This window comes from Trematomus bernacchii, unplaced genomic scaffold (assembly GCF_902827165.1).
Source record: "Trematomus bernacchii unplaced genomic scaffold, fTreBer1.1, whole genome shotgun sequence".
Taxonomy (NCBI): Eukaryota; Metazoa; Chordata; class Actinopteri; order Perciformes; family Nototheniidae; genus Trematomus; species Trematomus bernacchii.
In genome coordinates this window covers 307,865-320,158 of record NW_022987681.1, presented here as the reverse complement: position 1 = coordinate 320,158, position 12,294 = coordinate 307,865, and the positions used below count along the sequence as shown (strand labels likewise).

The window sequence follows — 12,294 nt, the reverse complement described above, 5'->3', positions numbered from 1 at the left end:
CTGGTTACCTGCGGTGTAAATATCGAAGTACGTGGGTTTGTTGGCCACGTTCCCGCTCAGCTGCAGCCCCGGCCCGCGAGCCTGGACCCGGCTCGGGTCGCCGAGCGCCTTCGAGACGTTCACCATGAAGGGACTCCGCTCGATGTCCTGCCCCGCAAACAGAACCTTGACCTGGACACACAAACACAGAGTACACATGATAACAAAGGTATCCCAACTGTAGCTGTGTACATGACAGGATGTATGATTACCTAGAAGAGCATCAGGACTGTTTGAGGCATATGATAGCTATGTGATTAACATGATGATTCAGCCTCTATGGAGATAGACATATGACAAGCATGCTCATTTCTGACGTGGAGCTAATCTGAAGTAAACATTGAATACTGCTTTCTATTCCTCCATCTTGTGACTGTGTAACTCCCTCTCTTGGATATCAGCATGTGAAGGACACTGTTCAGGAACTAGTTGATGCTCTGTATGTGATGACTACTTCCATTCTGGAGAGGATCACAGATACATGGATCCTGAGATTGAAGATCAAGCCGGAGACCAGGGAGAGTTTCTAACAGTTTCACCGTAAATGCTCACGTTAAAAAACACCTGAACTAAACAAGGCTCTTCCTGGTCGATCGTTTTTGGTCTTATTAGATGCAGATTTACTCAGTGTCATTTATTATGCCTTTTTCATGATGAATGACTTCTTTTCCAGAAACCTAAAGGAACACATCAGTAAAATCAAGATTTCAGGCGGAGCTTTTTCAGGATTCCTAGTTGAGGACGGTCCGTTTGAGAGATCTGTCTGTTAATCAACTCTTAGCATCTGTTGACAAAGAACCAGTCCTCCACCCGTCTCCCAGGAAGACCATGAGGATGGTTGAAAGCTCTGATTGCTGTGCTATCTAAGTTTCTTACTTTATGAAGCCCCTCCACTTTGGGCAGGTAGACCACCGAGTAGCTCCGGTTCTTGTCGTTGTTGGGGATCACTCGGGCCTGAAACACAGAAACCATCTGCTGTACTTCACTGTGTTGGGTTTAAACAAATAAACTTAACACAAAGAGTAAGGAAATCTGTGTTTGGTAGATTATTTCTTTGTCACATTTGTCATGGGCGCACCCCATAATGATCCCACATGTTCCTCACAAATGAGGCGCCATTTGAAAGGTAAGAGAACAGGCTTTCCAACGGTATAAGGAAAGGCATGTTTATCTATATAGCACATTTCAATACAAGGCAATTCAAAGTTCTTTCTACTTTCTTGTTGAACTTATCCTTTAGTTATTTCAAGTGTTTCACGCTAAACCAACCCCCCTTTGGAAAATTATAATCTGCAACCCAATATTCCGAAAATTCAACGGATCCTGGCCGTATTTGTGTAGCATATAGCATTAATTAGCTCCCAAACATTCATGTGGCTCGATGGTTTTGGACCCCATCTGTAACCCCAATACACGTAGAGGACTTTAGCCACCTGGTGTAAGATGTATTGCCAAGAAGCCTTGTAACAACAACGAAACAGATTTCCTTACTTTTTGTGTTAAGTTTACATTAAAACAGAGTGTGTTCCCACCTCCTCCGTGTGGCCTTCAGGGTCCTCCACGTAAACCAGGATTTCCCCGAGTCCGGCCTCCACTGTCTCGACCAGGAACTCGGCCGGCTTCAGGACGATGTTCCCGCGCGGCTCCACACCTGAAACACATCAGGAAGTTAGAGAACGTCTCCGGTTCCACGCGATGAAGGCTGACAGCAAGACGTCTTCAAACTAACGGCTGAGTTATTTAAAGGCAGGGAGGTTTTTTTGGACTTTTGCATTTCTTTTTTTACATTTTCTAAAAGAGAATTGTTATAAACTTTCTTTCACATATTTTTTTTACATCTTTTTAAAAGTTTTGGATATTCTTTTTTTTACATTTGGTGATTGAAAGAACATTTCCAAAAATATAAAAAAATATATTTTTTGATTTAAAAAAACAAACAGTGATGCTTCAACCTGACAGGAAGGTATTGCAATGTTATACAATATTCATTTTTACCTTTTTTTTAATTATTACATTATCAGACACGATTTAATTATTTAAATGTTAAACAAACTGTTTCTGTTTAATTGAAGAATAATTAAATAAATGTGATAAACACCAGGTTGGAATGATCTGCAGGAACTTTGTATTTTTTAAGTTTGGTATTTCTAAATTTAGTTGGGAGTGACAAATAATCTCGGCTGCAAAAAAAGTATTATTATTATTGATTGTTTTTTGGGGTATAAAGCCCTACACAATGTGCTCGTTACAGTTAACGAGGTGGCATTATATATTGTTTGCTTGTGACCAAAAACCAATGAGTCTCATATCAAAGATAGTGAACTGATTGCTGATTGGTCGGTTCCTCCTCCTCACCCGGTCCGTAGGCCCTGGCCCTCTTGGGGTGCAGCGTCTTGGCCCTCAGGGGGGCGCCAGGCTTCAGTCTGGATTTAGGGAACTGGGACAGGTAGGTCATCACCGAGTGCTCGTCCACGTTAGGGTCCACGATCTCCTCCGGGGCGATCACCTGAACGAGGGACAGGTGAGACAACGAGGGACAGGTGAGACAACGAGGGACAGGTGAGACAACGAGGGACAGGTCATTGAAAGGTAAATAAACAGGCTTTCCTTTTATTTTTCATTTGAAATATTCTTAAGTAAATATGTGCATCATCTGCATAACTATGATATTTTTCTGTTTGTTGTTTGATCAGATATTTATTTATGTAACGTGTTTTCTGAGCTTATTGTATATCATTGTTGTCCTGCCCCTTTAAGAGGGTGTTGCCTGTTTGTCCTTAAAGGCTTGCCGTAGTTTCCTTGTTTCATGAAAGCCTATGGAGCCCAGCAGGTGTTTTTCCTCTGTGTCCTGCTGAACCCTGAAGGCCTACCTGTCTGTCATCTACCTTCTGTTCAATACTCACCTCAACACCTGTTGGAAACAGCTGGTAATACGTGTGAAAACAGTCAATGGGAATTTCAATGTTAAGTTAGCACGAATGCTAATCGGTAGTCACATGTGACAACAGTCAGTCACACCTTGTGAATGGTGGTTTTGTTTGGGAATTCAAATGTAAAGAAAATATAACTGGGTTTTCAATAATTCAGAAAAGTCTTGAATGTTGTTTAAATTCTTCTCTGTGAAAATAATTGGCTTTTGTCTGTTATAGTTAGTATCCTATATCTGACAGTTGTATTATATATTTTTCTTATTTCTTAAAAACCTAAACAGGACTAGGTTTGCAGATTATCTCCAATTAGACATTCAATACACTCCATACATTCAAAGTTTCTCCACTCCCAGTATCTCTCAGTGAAGACTATTTTTAGTACTTTCTAAAACGCACCGACCTGCAGACGTCAGACTAACAGTTTCCAGTCTGCAGCTCTCGTTAAATATGAATAATTAAACATCTGTTTTATAATCACTTCATCATCATTACAGAGTTCAACACACGGAAACTCTGACATCTGTAAAGCCGTCCGTCATCGCGTCGTGCTGCCGCTCACTTAAAGAGGCCCTTTATTCCTCTCCTGTAGGTGTTAGTGCATGTTAACGGTCTGCAGAGGCTAGAATCCCAAAGTTCAGGAACATGGTGACATCACTATGGAACACCTGCACTCCAACACATTATACGTGATAGGCTAAAAGGGGCGGGACATCTCTAAGCTGGTTGACCAATCACAACAGAGCCGTCCAGCTAACCAATCAGAGCAGCTCTGGTTTCAGACAGAGGGCGATGTTTTTAATGCAGATTCAAATGTTAATATCCAACTTTGACGGTTTTTACAGATAAAATTGAGCCTTTGAGCACGAGAGAAATAATCTGTAGAATCTCCTTTTTTTTTAAACGGAGGGAAAAATAATTTTTTTTTTTTTTTTTTTAAAGGAATCACTTTTATTCCTTGATTTTTTTATATAGTTGCCGGCAGATTCCTCTGGGTTTTAAACATGCTCCATGTTTTGTGTTCTGTTAAAGCGTATAAAGGTCATTCATGTTCTGTATGAGGTCATGTATTAAATGTTAAATAAAGGTTGGTGTTACCTGAGGCACGCCCAGCCAGTCGTCGGCCTGCTGCATGGCCTCCCGGGCGTTCTCCACCGGCTGGCTGGGGTCCCAGTTCTCCCAGTCCGGACAAAGACCTGAACGCACCACGGAGAGACGTTCAATATCATTTCAAACAGACTCACAAACAACTCCAGATCTGAGAGGCTGGAAACTGACTTTCATTGCATCTCTTATTATATCTGGTCTCCTACGTACAGATGTTCCTAACACTGAGACCTGGTCTCCTACGTACAGATGTTCCTAACACTGAGAGCTGGTCTCCTACGTACAGATGTTCCTAACACTGAGACCTGGTCTCCTACGTACAGATGTTTCTAACACTGAGACCTGGTCTCCTACGTACAGATGTTCCTAACACTGAGACCTGGTCTCCTACGTACAGATGTTCCTAACACTGAGACCTGGTCTCCTACGTACAGATGTTCCTAACACTGAGACCTGGTCTCCTACGTACAGATGTTCCTAACACTGAGACCTGGTCTCCTACGTACAGATGTTCCTAACACTGAGACCTGGTCTCCTACGTACAGATGTTTCTAACACTGAGACCTGGTCTCCTACGTACAGATGTTTCTAACACTGAGACCTGGTCTCCTACGTACAGATGTTCCTAACACTGAGACCTGGTCTCCTACGTACAGATGTTCCTAACACTGAGACCTGGTCTCCTACGTACAGATGTTCCTAACACTGAGACCTGGTCTCCTACGTACAGATGTTCCTAACACTGAGACCTGGTCTCCTACGTACAGATGTTTCTAACACTGAGACCTGGTCTCCTACGTACAGATGTTCCTAACACTGAGACCTGGTCTCCTACGTACAGATGTTCCTAACACTGAGACCTGGTCTCCTACGTACAGATGTTCCTAACACTGAGACCTGGTCTCCTACGTACAGATGTTTCTAACACTGAGACCTGGTCTCCTACGTACAGATGTTCCTAACACTGAGACCTGGTCTCCTACGTACAGATGTTTCTAACACTGAGACCTGGTCTCCTACGTACAGATGTTTCTAACACTGAGACCTGGTCTCCTACGTACAGATGTTTTTCTAACACTGAGACCTGGTCTCCTACGTACAGATGTTTCTAACACTGAGACCTGGTCTCCTACCCGGGGCCCAGTTGTACCCGGGGGGTCCATCTCATCTCATCCCACCTGGAGCGCAGTTGTCCACCAGCGCCCCCAGGGCCTTGCCGTCCCTCCAGTCGCGGTGGAAGTTGGTGATGGGCAGCTCGGGGACCTTGTTCTGGATCCAGCCCAGCAGACGCTGCTTGGGGGTCAGCTTCTTGGCGTCCTCGTCGTCCTCGTCCTCCCACATGGGCATGGAGATGGAGTAGTGCAGGATCAGGGTCCAGATCAGACCCAGGATCAGCTTCAGGTTCCCGTCCACGATGGCCTTCGAGTCTTGGGGGACAGATCAATCAGAGATATGCTGACCTGTGTGTGTCCCACTTTGTCTTTGTGTATGAAGTACTTTAGTCTCTTTCTTTAGGACAAAGCTGTTCTTCGTTTGTCTTAACTTTGCTCTGTGAGTTAGCTGCTGAGCCTTCTTCCTTTTCAAGTCATTAAACATGATCTACTAAGTCTGTTTCCTCTCTTATTTTTATATTGTGTTACTTCCCTTTGCACCCCTAGTTGAGGAGGGAACGTAACAATGTGTTTGATGGATCTATAAACCCCCAGTCCACTGAAACCTGTCCACTGAAACCAGTCCACTGAAACCAGTCCACTGAAACCAGTCCACTGAAACCTGTCTACTGAAACCAGTCCACTGAAACCAGTCTACTGAAACCAGTCCACTGAAACCAGTCCACTGAAACCAGTTCACTGAAACCAGTCCACTGAAACCAGTCCACTGAAACCAGTCCACTGAAACCAGTCCACTGAAACCAGTCCACTGAAACCAGTCTACTGAAACCAGTCCACTGAAACCAGTCCACTGAAACCAGTCCACTGAAACCAGTCCACTGAAACCAGTCCACTGAAACCAGTCTACTGAAACCAGTCTACTGAAACCAGTCCACTGAAACCTTTCCACTGAAACCAGTCCACTGAAACCAGTCCACTGAAACCAGTCCACTGAAACCAGTCCACTGAAACCAGTCCACTGAAACCAGTCTCCTGAAACCAGTCTACTGAATCCAGTCTACTGAAACCAGTCCACTGAAACCAGTCCACTGAATCCAGTCTACTGAAACCAGTCCACTGAAACCAGTCCACTGAAACCAGTCTACTGAAACCAGTCTACTGAAACCAGTCTACTGAATCCAGTCTACTGAAACCAGTCCACTGAAACCAGTCTACTGAAAGGTGCAATGTGTCTTTTTTTAAACTGAAATAAAACCGACGTCATCACGAAGCTCAGGATTCAAATACTCATCCTCTGATTCTCATTTCAACACTTCCTGTTCTACGAGCGTCTGGATCTCTGGTTCCCGCTCTCTTTGTGTCTCTGGAGTTTCTGATCTTCATCTGAACATCAAACAGATATCAGACATCAAAGGCTTTCTCTTTATTCTTCAGCTCATTTACAGGATGTACAGACCCTTTAACAAAATAAAACCGCGTTCATATTTTAATGTTGTGTGAAACTTCACTGAGACAATTCTACGCAAACAAACATTTCAATAAAGAAGGATTTCATTTATAAGCCAGGTTTAATTGAAGAATGACTTCCAGCTCCTTACTCTTATAGAAGAAATAAAGACACATATTTACGTCAAAATGCACTGGTTTCAGCTTTAAGTTAAATACCCTTAAAGGTGGGGTAGGTAATTTTGGAGAAACCGGCTCGAGTGCGCTAGAATTTGAAAATACACAGCCGGAGAAAATCTGCCACTTCCTTACAGAGCCCCTCCTCCAACACACACGAACGCACACATGACCAATGAGGGCACGAGATAAGTTTGTGCACAGATGGAAGGCTGACAGGCAGGTAGGCCATCCAGTTACTTTAGCCGGGCCGGCTCAGATGATTGGTCGTGCTTTTTACAGTACTACAGCTTCCACAGATGATATTTCTTAATGGATTTGTTGTCAAAGCACTTCAGATATTCATTGCTATCTGGATGTTAAGAGCTTTCCATGGAATATAACAACAAGTGTATCTCCAGCCGGTTTCTCAAACTTACCTACCCCACCTTTAAAGACGTCAATATTCACAAGTCTGTCACTTTCTCTGACGTCTTATAGACCCAATATGTCCTCTGTTTACCAAACTACAACAACCTTAAAGCCTGCGTTTTATTTATATACCCAGAATCCCCTCTGTGGAAACCTTTGACTCTAATTTAAATGTTCACATATCTGAGCGGGAAATTATGCAAATCGCCTCATTAGCATATGTAAACATTACCTGTCAGAAAACTTGTAATATAAAAAATGCTTCTGTTAATGTCAGTAATATAGTGAGGGAGTTTCATGGTGATATCTGGTAGTTTATTTCTTTACCCTATTCACCTGCAGTGGACTTATGACTGATGAGCCGTTTGTTGTGATTTATCAATAAACTGTCAGCCAATCAGAAGCCAGTAAATTAAGCGAAATGTGAAATCATTCGTTCTGCAGCGGTTCGTAATCAGCTGGTTTCGACCCAACTTCCTGTTCTGTTTCACGGAGCTTTTTAAAAACATCTGGCTCGCCAAAATAAAAGCCTGCTGTAGTGTTTGTGTTCCAGCTGACAGGAGACACGCTCTTAATGTGAAAGTCTCAGAGACGGTGATGTCATCATCCTGCTGCTGCCCCCGGGCCGAGGAATGAGGTCACTTTAAATAGGAAACACATGCACAGACACAGACGTGCACACACACACACACATACACACACACACACACACATACACACACACACACACACACACATCCAGGAATCTGAGGGGGGAACTCTGAGCTGTTCATGAACTTAAAACCTACTCTCAGTGCAATGACTCTTTCTTTCTGTTTAACACACACACACACACACACACACACACACACACACACACACACACCTACACACACACACCTACACACACACACACACACCTACACACACACACAAACACACACACATTTTCAACATTTCTTTCACCGTGTTTTCATCAATATAACTCGTCATGTCGTTCTTTAAACGGACCAATAAAAACGTCAGAACAGACTAAGGCTTCTGATGGATCGTCCAATCAGGAAGCAGAAAGAATCAGAGGTTCATAAATCTGTGTGTGTGTGTGTGTGTGTGTGTGTGTGTGTGTGTGTGTGTGTGTGTGTGTGTGTGTGTGTGTGTGTGTGTGTGTGTGTGTGTGTGAGAGTTGAACACACAGCTCTCTGTTCAGAGACACCGGTCACTGAAGACTCTCTGGCTCCTTCAGCCTTTGTGTTCGTACCATCGCTGAACTTTAACCGACTCTTCAATTTATTTTAAGCATCATTTCATCCCTTTCTTGAACATCTTGATTCAAACTGACGCTTGAAGTTTCAACTCCTGTCCCCCCGGTCACTTCAACTAATAAAGTGCTTTTACAAAAAATCTGTCCTTTCCTTTTAAATGTACCTCCTTAATGTCTCTCAGGGTTTCAGTTTGGACTGAAATGTAACCCCCGAGCTTGGACTACAATTAGCTTTAAGAGTCACTTTAACTCATAGTTATGTCCCCTGGTTCTGGTCCACCATGCTGTGAGGGGTTCTGGTCCACCATGCTGTGAGGGGTTCTGGCCCACCATGCTGTGAGGGGTTCTGGTCCACCATGCTGTGAGGGGTTCTGGTCCACCATGCTGTGAGGGGTTCTGGTCCAGCATGCTGTGAGGGGTTCTGGCCCACCATGCTGTGAGGGGTTCTGGTCCACCATGCTGTGAGGGGTTCTGGTCCACCATGCTGTGAGGGGTTCTGGCCCACCATGTTGTGAGGGGTTCTGGTCCACCATGCTGTGAGGGGTTCTGGCCCACCATGCTGTGAGGGGTTCTGGTCCACCATGCTGTGAGGGGTTCTGGTCCACCATGCTGTGAGGGGTTCTGGTCCAGCATGCTGTGAGGGGTTCTGGCCCACCATGCTGTGAGGGGTTCTGGTCCACCATGCTGTGAGGGGTTCTGGTCCACCATGCTGTGAGGGGTTCTGGCCCACCATGCTGTGAGGGGTTCTGGTCCACCATGCTGACCTTCCTGTTTCTCTTTTAGAGTTTACAGCTGAGTCAACAGCTCTTATTATGGTCTGGCTTGTTAGTAGTAAACATGTCAGCACTGTTGTTGTTGTTGTCTTTAGTTTGAATCTTTAAAGCCTCAGCATGTTATTTCCCAACATGCTTTAAATGTTCTCTTCAACCACCTTCAGCACCGTCACTTCCACTGATGAACTTCTTAACGTTTCTACACTTTCCATTAGGGCTGTGCGATTATGGCAAAAATCATAATCTCGATTATTTTGGTCAATAATTGATATCACGATTATTAAAAACGATTATCCATTTACTTTGAAAACATCCATATATTGAAAAAAAAAATGTGAACAGTATGTTTTTAACAGTTGATTACCCTGAACTTTAAGTATAATTCAACTGAAAAAACCAATAAAAAAAAATAAAAAATTTTTTTTTTTTTTTTTTTTAATAAAAATAATAATCGTTTTATTTCGATTACATTGTTTTCGTAATCGTTGCAAGCCAAAATCGTAATCGAGATTAAAATACGATTAATTGCACAGCCCTACTTTCCATGTTTCCCAGTGTTTGAACCTCAGTCTCCGGTTCAACATTTCCTTTTTCTTGACATTAGTGTCAATAAGCACATGTTTCCTGTGAGAAGTCGTTGAATCTTCATGTTAGCGTCGCCCTGAAGAACCAAAGGTCTCGTGGACGGACGAATCGTGCCTTCAGACATTTTAGAAACCTCCATCATGACGGAGTTATTTCTGCTTCATTTCATTAAGTACGTTTGACTTGTTACGAAGTACTTTTGACTTGTTACGAAGTACTTTTGACTTGTTACAGAGTACTTTTGACTTGTTACAGAGTACTTTTGACTTGTTACAGAGTACTTTTGACTTGTTACGAAGTACTTTTGACTTGTTACGAAGTACTTTTGACTTGTTACAGAGTACTTTTGACTTGTTACAGAGTACTTTTGACTTGTTACAGAGTACTTTTGATTTGTTACGAAGTACTTTTGACTTGTTACGAAGTACTTTTGACTTGTTACAGAGTACTTTTGACTTGTTACAGAGTACTTTTGATTTGTTACGAAGTACTTTTGACTTGTTACGAAGTACTTTTGACTTGTTACAGAGTACTTTTGACTTGTTACGAAATACTTTTGACTTGTTACGAAGTACTTTTGACTTGTTACAGAGTACTTTTGACTTGTTACAAAGTACTTTTGATTTGTTACGAAGTACTTTTGACTTGTTACAGAGTACTTTTGATTTGTTACGAAGTACTTTTGACTTGTTACGAAGTACTTTTGACTTGTTACAGAGTACTTTTGACTTGTTACGAAGTACTTTTGACTTGTTACGAAGTACTTTTGACTTGTTACAAAGTACGTTTGATTTGTTACGAAGTACTTTTGACTTGTTACGAAGTACTTTTGACTTGTTACAAAGTACTTTTGACTTGTTACAGAGTACTTTTGACTTGTTACAGAGTACTTTTGACTTGTTACAGAGTACTTTTTATTTGTTACAGAGTACATTTGACTTGTTGTATTAACTTTGCTGTGATGAACTCCCTGCAGAATGTGCCGTAGTCTCTCAGACCCTGCAGGAGCTTCTCCTCAGAGTCTCCACCCTGATGGGATCAGACGTTCCTGCTCCTCAGGAAGCAGAGATCAGTTCAGAGGAAGCTGAGTGTGTTCGGAGCGACGCTGTAATCCTTCCCCAGGAAACAGGAGCTGATCAGCTGACCTCCACTAACTCTCAGTTCCTATCAGAGTCTAACGGTCTGAACCAGAGACAGTCCGGGCAGCAGTTAGAACACAAGACAATACGTTATCAAATACATTTCAATACTAACTGGACGGTAACAAAGAACCTTTACTGCAGCACTGAAGGATAAAACTATCTGTATATACGTTATTAAAATAATGACCAACAATCACAGCTAAAGCATCAGGAAATATAATATAATCATTTGTTATTATTCTGCAGATATTTGTGTACTTTTAGAGATTAAACGCAGGGCTTTGACTTGTTTCAAAGTACTTTAGACTTGTCACAGAGTACTTTAGACTTGTCACAGAGTACTTTAGACTTGTCACAGAGTACTTTAGACTTGTCACAGAGTACTTTTGCTAAAGTATAGTGTCTGAATATGTCTTCCTCTAATCTTTCTCTGTATTGTGTTTGCATATAAAGGACAGTCAGTCAACCCTTACCCGCTCTATCATATATAATATATAATATATATAAATATGATTGCTGATGAACAGCAGAAAGTCAGATACATAACACTATATGAACGGTGATTTGTGCAGAAACTGAAGCAGGAAGTGTTTACGGAGTCTCTCTGTCTCCATGGCAACCAAACAAACAGCTGGAGAACAATGGCGTCCTGATAGAAACGCTGAGGGAGAAACATGTGACATTTACAGAGAAACTCTTTGTGAGCTGCAGACAGGAAGAGAGAGGGAGAAACTCAGAGACTCAGAGAGATTCAGAGAAACTCAGAGAGACTCAGAGAGACTCAGAGACTCAGAGAGACTCAGAGAGACTCAGAGACTCAGAGAGACTCAGAGAGACTCAGAGACTCAGAGAAACTTAGAGAGACTCAGAGACTCAGAGAAACTCAGAGAGACTCAGAGAGACTCAGAGACTCAGAGACTCAGAGAGACTCAGAGACTCAGAGAAACTCAGAGAGACTCAGAGAGACTCAGGGAGACTCAGAGACTCAGTGAAACTCAGAGAGACTCAGAGACTCAGAGAAACTTAGAGAGACTCAGAGAGACTCAGAGAGACTCAGAGAGACTCAGGGAGACTCAGAGACTCAGAGAAACTCAGAGAGACTCAGAGACTCAGTGAAACTCAGAGAAACTCAGAGAGACTCAGAGAGACTCAGAGAGACTCAGAGAGACTCAGAGAGACTCAGAGAGACTCAGGGAGACTCAGAGACTCAGAGAAACTCAGAGAGACTCAGAGAAACTCAGAGAGACTCAGAGAGACTCAGAGAGACTCAGAGAAACTCAGAGAGACTCAGAGAGACTCAGGGAGACTCAGAGAGACTCAGAGAGACTCAGGGAG

General features: G+C 42.8%; 1 protein-coding gene across 1 annotated transcript in view; it reads right to left on the bottom strand.

Moving 5' to 3' along the window:
• LOC117487665 (filamin-C-like) overlaps positions 1-12,294 on the bottom strand; it is a 77,124-nt gene that overhangs the window by 53,855 nt on the left and 10,975 nt on the right. Inside the window, exons 3-8 of the mRNA XM_034136302.1 lie at positions 5,252-5,500; positions 4,065-4,162; positions 2,395-2,545; positions 1,572-1,690; positions 916-993; positions 9-171 (exon numbers count right to left, since the gene is read on the bottom strand). Of these exons, the coding sequence (XP_033992193.1) occupies positions 9-171; positions 916-993; positions 1,572-1,690; positions 2,395-2,545; positions 4,065-4,162; positions 5,252-5,500 (858 nt within the window). The remainder of the gene's footprint in view (positions 1-8; positions 172-915; positions 994-1,571; positions 1,691-2,394; positions 2,546-4,064; positions 4,163-5,251; positions 5,501-12,294) is intronic.